We start from the raw sequence: 12119 nt of genomic DNA, 5'->3' as shown, positions 1-12119 counted from the left end.
AACGTGTGATATAGATTTTATTAGTCAAGTCTTTTGTGAAGTGGTTAAAATCTGTTTCTCAACACACTCACACCAAACCTCATAGAGAAAATCACACACACACACACAGGATCCACTGCTGCCTCCATCACTACGTTCAAATGTCTTGTTTTAGTGAATTCAGCTTTTAAAATCATTCCTAAAGATTAACTTCAGTGACACAGAGTGACCACACGAGGCAGCAGAGGACCAGCAGCTCGTGTCCCCGCAGCTAAAATCACTGATTTTCTCTATGAGGTTTGGTGTGTGTGTGTGTGTGTGTGTGTGTGGGGGAGAGGGAGTGGTTTACAAACTAGTTTTAATAAGCTGACGATTTTTGACACAGTGGTTAAATGTGTTATTTCATCATGTACACAAGTTCACAGAAATGTAATGTTTACTACAACAAAAAACTACACACCACAACTTTGATCACACATTTATTGACAGTAATGTATTATTTAGTGAAACATGTGCAGGATTTTCAGAGTCTCTTATAACAGATGACCGTAGAATCACGTTAGAATGGAGGCAGGTTTTATTACCTCAGGAGACTCTAATGACTCATCCCTCACACACACACACACACACACACAGTGTAACCAGTGTGTGTGCTGCTGTAGGTGCAGTGGGGACGGTTTTCCTTCTCACGCTGCAGATGATGATGAAGAGGAGGAGGATGTTTATCAGGGACACTCCCGGGGACGGGTGACATACTGCCACCACAGAGGGGGGAGGTCACCCTCCCTGCGGGCAGGTGGGAGGGCTTCGTTCTTGGGGCCACCTGCAGGAGTCTCGGCCTGAAGTTGAGCCACCTGAAACCAAACCACAGCGGGATTTAAACCACACACCAAAGACCACTATTTAAATAAACTAGTTTCACAAAGATTTGAAATACAAAAAGAAAAGGTAAGATGCAAGTATGTTCAATAAACTGCTCAAGACACTCAATCCTCCCATTCTCTGATTTTGTTTGCCGTGTGTGATTTTAGATGGAGCTCTCAACGTAGAGCTCTGAAATTAATCGATTTAATCTGAATTGATGGTTAAGAACAATTACCACTGCCAAACAGGAGGGGGTTTGTTCATAAAATCTAGAAAAACGTTGTTCAGTGTTTGTCAAACCTGGAAATGATGATGTTCTCAAATGTCTTCTTTTTGTCCACAAACACAAATTGATTCGGTTTGAATGATTTCTTTGTTTTGATGGAGCAAAGCAACTAGAAAATATTCACATTTAAGAAGCTGTAATGGATTAATAAACAGTTCATTGTTGCAGTTCTAGACAAACCAGAGACGTGAAAACACAACATCCTTCATCAACTAGGAAATAATCACCTTTGACTTTGAAGCTTCAAAATATGAAAATGGAAAACTTTCATCATTTCATAAGTTGACATTTTCTTCATAACTTTCTGTCGACTGTTTTCGCCGTTAATCAATTAGTTCTTTGGTTCATAAAATGTTTCCCAAACTTTAAAAGGTTAATATTATCAAAAGTCTTGTTTTTGTCCACAAACGCTTAGTTTTGTTTGTTGTCAGAGAACGAGTTCAGAGTTTCAGCTGAAATCTTTCATTTGCAACGTTTAAGGTGTGATTTTAAGGGATCCCTTAAGAATCTAAGCAAACGTACACTTGTGACACTCTGGTGCCACCTGGTGGATATAAATGGTCATACATGAGACATACTTTCTTACAGATTGAATAAAAAAAAGACATGTAGCTGTGAAATAGTTTATATACAAGTCTGTAATGAAGAGAAAAAGTGAACATTTAGTTTTAAAAACACAGGAAACAGTAGGGGTGATGCTGAACGCAGCTCACCTCTTTTTCCCAGCTCTGCATCCTCAGCTTCTTCCACTGCTCCCTCTTAGAGAAGTAGTCGGGGTACATGGCCTTTTCTGACGGATGCCAGTGATCCAGCACCCACTCAGGAACCTGGATGGCAGAAAGAACAGGAAAAATAAATCAATGATGAAACCATGTCCAGTGGGAGAATTGTCTGACAATGAAAACACTAGGTGGCGCTCTCTCTGCCTGACCTTGTAGCACTCGTATCTCTCGTATGACGTCCCTCCCGGAGAGTCGGGGAAGATGTAGGGTTGAGGATGCTGATTGGTCCAGAACTCCTCCTCTCCTGCCTTCAGCATCATGGTGGCCTTCACCATGTCCTTTTCATTCTTGTTGTCATCGAAGCGAGCTCGCAGCACACACGCAAAGAAGCGGTACTTGTCCCTGTAACAGAGGGGACAAGATGACATACGATATCTTAAGAACACGTTTACGTCTTTATTTCACTGGATCTGGATCAACAACTCCTGTGTGCTGTGATGTTAAAATCACTGATTTTCTCTGTGGACATAGAGAAAATCACTGATTTTAACTTCTCTCTCTCTCTCTCTCTCACACACACACACACACACACTCTCACACTCACACACACACACACACACACACACACACACAGTATGTGTGAAATCAACACAAACACATTTAGGTTGGATTGATAGATTTGAGTGACGTAAGTGGAGAGAATTCAAAGTTTGTTTGAATTTCACGGAGCTAAATAAAAATGATGTTTATGTGTTTGGTTGCTAAGACTGTGATGCTAGCTGACAGCCCAGTAAATATCCACGTCAACAACGGCTACTTTACTCCAAACTATCTATGATAGAAGTTGTTTTTGACGTCGACAATGTCCTCGTTGTCTGTCTGTTTGTCTCGGGAGAGTCCCAGAGTCGGAAAAGTGAGTGTCTTTCTTTAGATTTCAGTGACTTTGGGAACGAGTGACCTGGTTAGCAGTTAGCTTAGCTGTTAGCTTATCGAGCAGCGATGTTTTTGTTTGTTTGCTTTTCTTATTTCTTCTTCTTCTCCATCAGCTGCCCTCACCTGAAGATGCACCAGGACTCCAGGTGTCGCAAAGACTTCTTGTAAAGCCGCATCACCTTCTGCTGGTGAGTGAGGTAAGCGGCCGCCATGTTCGCCGTCCCTGTCACCTTCTCCTCCGTGCGCCGCGGAGGATTCTGGGACTTTGTGACGTCCAGACGCGGTGGCCGTAAAACGCTGACAAACTGCGCACAATAATTTAGTTCATAAATGAGTCATAAAATTAACGACTTTAACAGTTTTAATTATGTCAAACTAAACATGTATTTCAGTCTTCAAATGGTTTTTAAAGATATATACATATACACACACGTGTTGTTGTTGACATTATTTATGCTTTTTAACTTGTTTTAATTGTTTGTTCGTTACATTTTTTTAAATTAACAAAGTGCTTATATAAAATAAAATAAATGATATTGTCAGAGGTTTCTCAGATAACAAGTAACAGTGGGCTGCAGCTCAAAATTTGACAAAATATCAGTTTTAAACACAAACTTAAAGTCTTAAAGTCTTATTTTTAGAAGCAGTGTTCTTACATCTTTTACTTTGAAAGGCAAAAGAAGGACGTGAGGATGGTTAAGACGGATGAAGACTGTTTTCATTATTTAAATTCACTGTCAATTTAAAAATGAGTTGGCGAATATGTGAGTGTTCCATCAATAATCGATTCATAACGTTCTCAGTGATAGTGAGAGTTAGGCGGAAGTGACGTGCGCGTGTGCTCCAGTGTTTACGGTGCTACAGCTTCATGCTCGCAGTCAGAGCTTCGTGTTTGTCTCTGCTCAGAAAGTCAGAAGCTCGTCTCAAAATGACTCAACTCAAGTTTATCGGTAAGAAACCTCGAGTGGTTTTGTGTCTTCAAGTCTCCACAGAAGAAGAAGAAAAACACGCTTCTTTTCTGTCTGCTGCTGCGTTAGCATGGACGCTAATGTGTTAGCTCTGCTGACGTCTGTTTTGTTCCTGATTTAAAGGAGCCCCAACCAATAATCGATAAACCAGCTACAGTTTTAGTTTTAATAATTTAAACGAGTTTGTGTGGTTTTTCAGCTTTTCAGCTTTGATTTTATTTGTGAAAATGCTAAAGGGGAGATTTCACTGTTTTTGTTTCATACCTAGACCTCATTAGACCAGGTCCTGCTCAAAAACCACTACCCCTAGACTTCTCAAATCTGGACTAGATTATCCTACAGACCCTGAAGATTCGTAAAAACACAGTCTCTGATTTGTGAAACCTTTATTCTATTTGTGAAAATGCTAAAGGGGAGATTTCACTGTTTTTGTTTCATACCTAGACCTCATTAGACCAGGTCCTGCTCAAAAACCACTACCCCTAGACTTCTCAAATCTGGACTAGATTATCCTACAGACCCTGAAGATTCGTAAAAACACAGTCTCTGATTTGTGAAACCTTTATTCTATTTGTGAAAATGCTAAAGGGGAGATTTCACTGTTTTTGTTTCATACCTAGACCTCATTAGACCAGGTCCTGCTCAAAAACCACTACCCCTAGACTTCTCAAATCTGGACTAGATTATCCTACAGACCCTGAAGATTCGTAAAAACACAGTCTCTGATTTGTGAAACCTTTATTCTATTTGTGAAAATGCTAAAGGGGAGTTTCACTGTTTGTGTTTCATACCTAGACCACTTGTACCAGGTCCAGATCAAAAACCACTATACCTAGACTTCCCAAATCTGGACTGGATTAATGTATGGCGGTCAATGTATGGCGAAGTTATAGGGCACTTCCAGTTTCACGGCAAATGGTTGAAATGTGTTCAAATTCCGTGGCCACGCCCTTTTTAATCCGCAAAACCTTTCCATACCTGTGACGTGTGTCGCGTTTTTTTATATGTTGGTATGATAAACTCGCTCAGACGAGTTTGTTCATTTACGAAGCGCGCACATGTTGAAATGATGGCTTGTTCCACGATCATTCAAATAAACGTCGTCCTCTGCAGATATCGCTGTGAACTTGACCGACCCCATGTTCAGAGGAAACTACAGAGGGAAGCAGAAACACCACGGTGAGTTTGTGCTCGGCCTGCAACTCACGACCATTATTCCTCTACGGATTTGTTTTCCTTAAGAGGAAATAGTGATGACTATGAAAATAGACGTGTCTGACAGTACGGAAGAGGATTAGGGCCACGTGGAAAAAAAACAAACAAAACCTTCTGAGATTAAAGTCAGAAAGTCAGAATTCTGAGATTAAAGTCAGTGTTCTGAGATTAAAGTCAGTAAATCGGAATTCTGAGATTAAAGTCAGTGTTCTGAGATTAAAGTCAGTAAATCGGAATTCTGAGATTAAAGTCAGTGTTCTGAGATTTAAAATCAGTATTCTGAGATTAAAGTCAGAAAGTTGGAATTCTGAGATTAAAGTCAGTGTTCTGAGATTAAAGTCAGAAAGTCGGAATTCTGAGATTAAATTCCAAAACTTGGAATTCTGAGATTAAAGTCAGAAAGTCTCAATTCTGAGATTTAAAGTCAGTATTCTGAGATTTAAAATTAGTATTCTGAGATTAAAGTCAGAATTCTGAGATTAAAGTCAGAAAGTCGGAACTCTGAGATTAAAGTCAGTGTTCTGACATTTAAAGTCAGTATTCTGAGATTAAAGTCAGAAAGTCAGAATTCTGAGATTAAAGTCAGTGTTCTGAGATTAAAGTCAGTAAATCGGAATTCTGAGATTAAAGTCAATGTTCTGAGATTAAAGTCAGTAAATCGGAATTCTGAGATTAAAGTCAGTGTTCTGAGATTTAAAATCAGTATTCTGAGATTAAAGTCAGAAAGTTGGAATTCTGAGATTAAAGTCAGTGTTCTGAGATTAAAGTCAGAAAGTCGGAATTCTGAGATTAAATTCCAAAACTTGGAATTCTGAGATTAAAGTCAGAAAGTCTCAATTCTGAGATTTAAAGTCAGTATTCTGAGATTTAAAATTAGTATTCTGAGATTAAAGTCAGAATTCTGAGATTAAAGTCAGAAAGTCGGAACTCTGAGATTAAAGTCAGTGTTCTGACATTTAAAGTCAGAATTCTGAGATTAAAGTCAGAAAGTCTGAATTTCTGAAATTAAATTCCAAAATTTGGAATTCTGAGAATAAAGTCAGAAAGTCTCAATTCTGAGTTGAAAGTCCGAATTCGGAGATTTTGAGATTTAAACGATAAAGTCGGAATTCTGAGATTATGATTAATCCTAATCCTATGATTTCTGAGATATAACATCTCCTGCCTCCTTTTATCCGTTGGCTACAGTATGTTGGATTCTTGTTAATGTGTATTTAAAGATATTTACATTTGGGGAAACTAAAATATTAAAAAGACAGAAGAAGTGGTCATTTTGTGTGTTTTTTTCCCCTCAGATGACTTTGATCAGATCATCGACAGAGCTCTGAAAACTGGAGTGGAGAAGGTAAGCGTCTCACGTGAGCTGCCATTACATGAAAAACACCATTCACACTCAGAGTGTGTCTCAGTTTATGATCACAGGAGGAAGCCTCGACGACAGCAGGGAGGCTCTGAAATTAGCCCAGACCAGAGGTGACACACTCGCCACCAAAGTGCTTTTATTTAATCATTGATTCATTGATTCATTGATTTATTCACCTCGCTGCGTTCTCGTCCAGACGAGTTCTGCTGCACGGTCGGCTGCCATCCGACCCGCTGCGGCGAGTTTGAGCAGAACGGAGAGTCTGAGTACTTCTCTGCACTGAAGGAGGTGGCGGCGCAGCACAGAGGGAAGGTGGTGGCCATCGGAGAGTGTGGACTGGGTGTGTGGATGTTTGTGTTCAGCCCTCAGGGCAAGTTCTCATTTATGAGGCTCTGGTTTAACTTGAAGAAGCCACGAAACAAAAGACTAACTTAGTTTAAGTCTACGACATCTTAAGAGCACGTTCACGTCTGAGACAGAAACTGAAGTGTGTAAACCACTCACTCCCACACACACACACACTCACTCACTCACTCACTCACTCACTCTCCCACACACACACACACACACATAAAAGGGTCATTGTTTGAGACACTGATGGCGTTTCCAATGTTTAATGACATGTTTTTCGTCTTGTTTGCAGATTTTGACAGACTCGAGTTTTGCCCGAAAGACACTCAGCTGAAGTAAGTCTTCACGAGACACGCGCTCAATGAACGTCGTGCTTCTCTCTCTTAAAAATACTCTTTTATCCCAACTGTGAATAATAAATGAAAACCTCAGACACACCCTGGACCTTTCAGCCTGTTTGTCTCATCTGTGTGTCACAGATACTTTGAGAAGCAGTTTGACCTGGCGGAGGAGACCATGCTGCCCATGTTCCTCCACTGCAGGAACTCCCATCTGGACTTCATTGGTACGTTTTTGAAGTGTTTCAAAAACTTCGTGACCCGTATGACGGCACGAGTGAACCCTGGCGCCGATGCTGCCGCTGCTCGCCGATGACTTTTAACCTTTAACTTTTTAAACGTGTATACTTCTGAGCTCTTCTACTGTTGGACTGTGCAACTGTTCTCAACACTCAAGTGAGAGACAGATCGTTTACCTGCCCGCACCATCGATGATTCATCTGACATCTCTGTGCATCTGCGTGAGCTAGCTAACATTGGCCCACTGCCTCGGCTTCGAGCCATTTACCTGGTCTGTTCACCTGTTCACCTGACGGCCTAAGTCATCTGGGTCCCCGTCTACAATGTGGGCTCGTAGGCTTTCTACGGGGATCCTCGTCTGGTTTCTCCTGTCGCTTCTCCATCAACCGGTGACAGGACTCCTCCAGTACTCAGCGGCTGAACTCCATCGGCCTCCATCGGCTTCACCCGCTCAAGCCTCCACCGGCAATTCTCCTTCATCTGGACATCGCTTTCCCGCCTCGTCGGAGATATATCCATCGCAGATCTCGTCGAAGCTTCCACTTTGACAACTCCAAACCAATACAATCCATCTGGTCCTCCGCACGACGCCCTCCACGTAACACCTTAATTCTCTCGCTCCTATGAAAACCAGGTCTGTCTCCTTCACCACCTCGGCCCCTTGGTTCACCTCTGAACTACGGCAAATGAAAGCCAAAGGACGACAGCTCGAGCGACTGTTCAAGAAAACTGGTCTTGTTGTTCACAAAGACATGCACAAAAATCACATTTTACATTATAAGGGCTGTATTTCTCAAACAAAACTCAACTACTACTCCGGCATAATCTGTTCAAATGAAGGCAATTCCAAGTCACTGTTTTCTCTTCTCAACAATATCCTCAGACCCCCGGTCTCTCTCCCCCCCCCCACTTGTACTCAACTGCTTCCTGTAACTCCCTGATGTCCTTTTTCAACCAGAAAATTCATCAGATCCACCTGCACCTAGGCCCAAGCTCCTCCCTCAGCACCTCTCCAGAACCCTGTCTGACGTCTCACTCATTCTCCTTCTTTCAGCTTCCCTCTTACTCAGATATCTCAGACCTCATCCTAGGTCTGAGATATCTGAGTAAGAGTCCAAGCCCTCCACCTGCCAGCTCGATCCTCTCCCCACAGTTCTGGTGAAAGCCTGCCTACCCTCTCTCCTCCCCCTCATCTCTGCCATCATCCACTCCTCACTCCTCCTCCCCTTCTCTTCATCATCTACCTCCTTCCTCTTGGCAATATCTTCCGTAAATATAACATTCATTTCCATTGCTATGCGGATGACACCCAGCTCTACCTCTCCAGCAAACCAAATTCCACTCTCCCACCTTCCTCCCTCACTGACTGCTTCACCGAGCTCAAATCTTGGTTCTCCTTCAACTTCCTTAAACTCAACAGTGATAAAACCGAATTCCTTCTAATTGGTACCAAATCAACCCTCTCAAAAACGGACAGTTTTTCCCTCACTATCGACCACTCCTCTGTCTCCCCCTCCCCCCAGGTTAAGAGTCTGGGTGTCATCCTCGACAGCACATTATCATTCCAATCCCATATCAATAACATCACCCGGTCTGCATACTTCCACCTACGCAATATTAATCGCCTCCGCCCCTCCCTTTCTCCCCACTCCACTGCCATTCTTGTACACAGCCTTGTCACCTCCCGCATCGACTACTGCAACTCCCTTCTCTTTGGTCTAGCTCACAAATATAATAATAATAATACCTCCATAAACTCCAACTGGTTCAGAACTCTGCAGCTCGGATCATCACCAGAACCCCCTCCATCCACCACATCACCCCTGTTCTGCAGCAACTCCACTGGCTCCCGGTCAAACTTCCGCATAGACTTCAAAATCCTCCTGTTTACGTTCAAGGCCATCCACAACCTTTCCCCTCCTTATCTGTCCGAACTCCTCCACATTGCCACCCCTTCCGTTCCCTCAGATCTGCCTCCTCTGTCCACCTCTCTGTCCCTCCCGCCCGCCTCGTCACCATGGGGAGCAGGGCTTTCAGCCGCTCTGCCCCCAAACTCTGGGACGCACTCCCACCGGACCTCAGGAACTTGGACTCTCTCACACTCTTCAAATCAAGACTAAAAACTCACCTATTCCAAACTGCCTACCCCACTTAACTATCTACATTGTCTTTTCTTATCGTTTTCTTATTTTTTTTCTTAGTGTTTTTTTTTTAATTTATTTATGTATTGTACGGTGTCCTCGAGTGCCCAGAGAGGCGCCTCCAAATAAAATGTATTATTGTTATTAAAATGTGTCTTTTGTCTCTGTTTTGACAGAAATCATGAAGAGAAATCGAGACAGATGTGTCGGAGGAGTGGTGAGGAGTGGCTTTGTTTCTGTTTTTATATGTGATATATGTATACTACTGTCATTCTCTGTCACGTCTGCTGTGTAAAGAAACACAAATACTCTGGAGAAACAGCAGAGATGGAAAATGACATCAGGACTGAGACGTTTGTCTTTCGTCTCGTTCGTCCAGGTTCACTCGTTTGACGGGACGGCAGAGGACGCCGCCGCCCTCATCGATCTCGACCTCTACATCGGCATAAACGGCTGGTGAGTGGGTTTTGACATGTGACACAGGTTTGATTCATTTCAAGGCAAAGACACTTTGTGTCACTGAGGTCAATCTGAACATCAGATTTTAAAAGCAGAATTCTGAAAAATAAGACATTTGAACTTAGTGATGGAGGCAGCAGTGTGTGTGTGTGTGTGTGTGTGTGTGTGTGTGTGTGTGTGTGTGATAAAATCACTGATTTTCTCTGTGGACGTTAGTGTGGCAGAGTGAGTGTGTGTGTGTGTGTGTGTGTGTGGGAGAGTGAAAAACAGTTGACGTCTTTATCTCACTGTGAGACACACTTTTCCAACAGGAAACTGAAGTTTGTGAACCACTCACTCTCCCACACACACACACACACACACACACACACACACACACTCACTCTCCCACACACACACACACACACACACACACACACACACACTCACTCTCCCACACACACACACACACACACTCTCCCACACACACACACACACACACACACTCACTCTCCCACACACACACACACACTCACTCTCCCACACACACACACACACACACACACACACACACTCACTCTCCCACACACACACACACACTCACTCTCCCCCCCCACACACACACACACTCACTCCCCCCCACACACACACACACACTCACTCTCCCACACACACACACACACACACACTCACTCTCCCCCCCCCCACACACGCACACACTGGTGCCTCCATCACTAAGTTCAAATGTCTTATTTTAGTGAATTTGGCTTTTAAAATCCTTTGTTCAGATTAATATGACACACCTCATATTAACTTAAACTACAGATTTGAGCTCCTTTTAATGTTAAACATGAACACAACTTGTTCAATATAGAAAATAGTACACTATGATTCAATACATCGCCAAATGTTCAACAGAACTGTAGTTATTATGTTGTTAATCACCAGCTGTGTGAAATCAACACAAACACATTTAGGTTGGATTGATAGATTTGAGTGACGTAAGTGGAGAGAATTCAAAGTTTGTTTGAATTTCCCGGAGCTAAATAAATAGGAGCAGCAGCTAAAATCACTGATTTTCTTTCTGGACTTTGGCGTGGTGTGTTCTTTTGCTTCTTGACACGCCAGCAGACAGCTTATGGTAAATGATAAAAAAATCGCTGTTTTTCAGTTCTTTGAAAACAGAAGCCAACATTGAAGCCATGAAGTCCATTCCCAGTGAGCGGCTCATGATAGAAACAGGTGAGTCTGAAAACAAGCAAAACTTTCATTAGATGTCTGTGTGTTCCTATTTACAGTAACTCCTGTCTGTCTCTCTGTCTGTCTGTCTGTTTTTCCTCAGACGCTCCGTGGTGCGGCGTGAAAAACACTCACGCAGGCTCCAAATACGTTCAAACTACGTTTCCCACAAAGAAGAAATGGGAGGCGGGGCATTGTCTGAAGGACAGGAATGAGCCGTGTCACATCGTGTGAGTGGCTTTAAATCAGCTGACAGTTCACATGTAGACGTAGAATATTTATATGAAAAAAAAGTCCAGATATTCCCCCAGGTACCCTTTTCAAGTACGGTTCAATCTAGTTTTTAAGAAAAAACAATAGATACATGAAAAATATATAACTTTATTGACCAAATTCAACCATGCGATCTAGTTTTTAAGAATGAATGTGTTGTGTCTTGTACAGACAAGTGTTGGAGGTGATAGCCGCGGCGAGGGAGGAGGAGCCACTGGAGCTGGCTAACATGATCTACAACAACACCATCAAAGTCTTCTTTGGCTCCAGCTGACGGTTAAAAATGACTGATCTCACCATCCCAGACACTTTGAAGTAATCACCAAGTCGTCCAGCAGAGGGCGATGAAGACCTTAATGATGTGTGTGTGTGTGTGTAAACTCTTTGTCCTTTAAAATAAAGTATTACATTTCACTTTTTATTCATTCAGTTTTAAAATTTAAAAATTAAAAAAGAAAATACTATATTTTTCATTAAATTATTAATTACATTAATCATTTTAAAAATACCAAAACGTTATTTTCATGCATTAATAAAATAAAAGCACTATTAAAGTAGAAACTTTGACTTTTTATGAAAAAGTGGGTTTTAAGAAGGGATTTAAAAACAGACAAGGACGAGGCCTGTCTTATGTGCAGAGGCAGATCGTTCCAAAGCTTTGGAGCTGCGGCGACAGCGAAGGCACGATCCCCTCTGAGCTTCCGCTTGGTTGTAGGCTGATCAGCTGACCTGAGAGAGCGAGCGGGTGAGTATGGATGTAGAAGCTCGG

The 12119-nt window shown here is 42.3% G+C and overlaps 2 protein-coding genes across 3 annotated transcripts; one reads left to right on the top strand and one right to left on the bottom strand.

The window, feature by feature from the left end:
- Positions 1-445: 445 nt before the first annotated feature.
- On the bottom strand, positions 446-3054 carry ndufb9 (NADH:ubiquinone oxidoreductase subunit B9). The gene is made up of 4 exons (XM_058618983.1): positions 2908-3054; positions 2061-2253; positions 1843-1956; positions 446-833 (listed from the first exon to the last, which is right to left on the bottom strand). The coding sequence occupies exons 1-4, from the start codon at positions 2994-2996 to the stop codon at positions 705-707; spliced, it is 525 nt and encodes a 174-aa protein (XP_058474966.1). The 5' UTR covers positions 2997-3054; the 3' UTR covers positions 446-704.
- Positions 3055-3613: 559 nt separating this feature from the next.
- tatdn1 (TatD DNase domain containing 1) lies at positions 3614-11764 on the top strand. Of its 2 annotated transcripts, XM_058619095.1 has the most exons (12): positions 3620-3734; positions 4866-4931; positions 6263-6312; positions 6377-6440; positions 6527-6670; positions 6974-7016; positions 7161-7246; positions 9577-9617; positions 9780-9856; positions 11010-11080; positions 11181-11307; positions 11522-11764. In XM_058619095.1, exons 1-12 carry the CDS (start codon positions 3653-3655, stop codon positions 11622-11624), a joined length of 954 nt encoding a protein of 317 aa, XP_058475078.1. In that variant the 5' UTR covers positions 3620-3652; the 3' UTR covers positions 11625-11764. The 2 variants fall into 2 exon arrangements, with proteins under 2 accessions (XP_058475079.1, XP_058475078.1); XM_058619096.1 differs by lacking the exons at positions 6377-6440; positions 6527-6670 and having other exon boundaries at positions 3614-3734.
- The last annotated feature ends 355 nt before the right edge of the window (positions 11765-12119 follow it).

The sequence above is a fragment of the Solea solea genome, chromosome 20 (genome assembly GCF_958295425.1).
Source record: "Solea solea chromosome 20, fSolSol10.1, whole genome shotgun sequence".
NCBI lineage: Eukaryota > Metazoa > Chordata > Actinopteri > Pleuronectiformes > Soleidae > Solea > Solea solea.
This window is presented reverse-complemented; position numbering and strand designations above follow the sequence as displayed.

What these genes read in the sequence shown, in the direction of transcription:
- tatdn1 (XM_058619095.1), top strand. Translation starts at nt 3,653, where the DNA reads ATGCTCGCAGTCAGAGCTTCGTGTTTGTCTCTGCTCAGAAAGTCAGAA. An exon ending in TGAAAACTGGAGTGGAGAAG is followed by an intron (nt 6,313 to 6,376) that starts GTAAGCGTCTCA and finishes AGTGTGTCTCAG; the next exon opens with TTTATGATCACAGGAGGAAG. An exon ending in CCGAAAGACACTCAGCTGAA is followed by an intron (nt 7,017 to 7,160) that starts GTAAGTCTTCAC and finishes TGTGTGTCACAG; the next exon opens with ATACTTTGAGAAGCAGTTTG.
- ndufb9 (XM_058618983.1), bottom strand. Translation starts at nt 2,996, where the DNA reads ATGGCGGCCGCTTACCTCACTCACCAGCAGAAGGTGATGCGGCTTTAC. An exon ending in AGAGATACGAGTGCTACAAG is followed by an intron (nt 1,957 to 2,060) that starts GTCAGGCAGAGA and finishes TCTGCCATCCAG; the next exon opens with GTTCCTGAGTGGGTGCTGGA. An exon ending in TGCAGAGCTGGGAAAAAGAG is followed by an intron (nt 834 to 1,842) that starts GTGAGCTGCGTT and finishes GTTTGGTTTCAG; the next exon opens with GTGGCTCAACTTCAGGCCGA.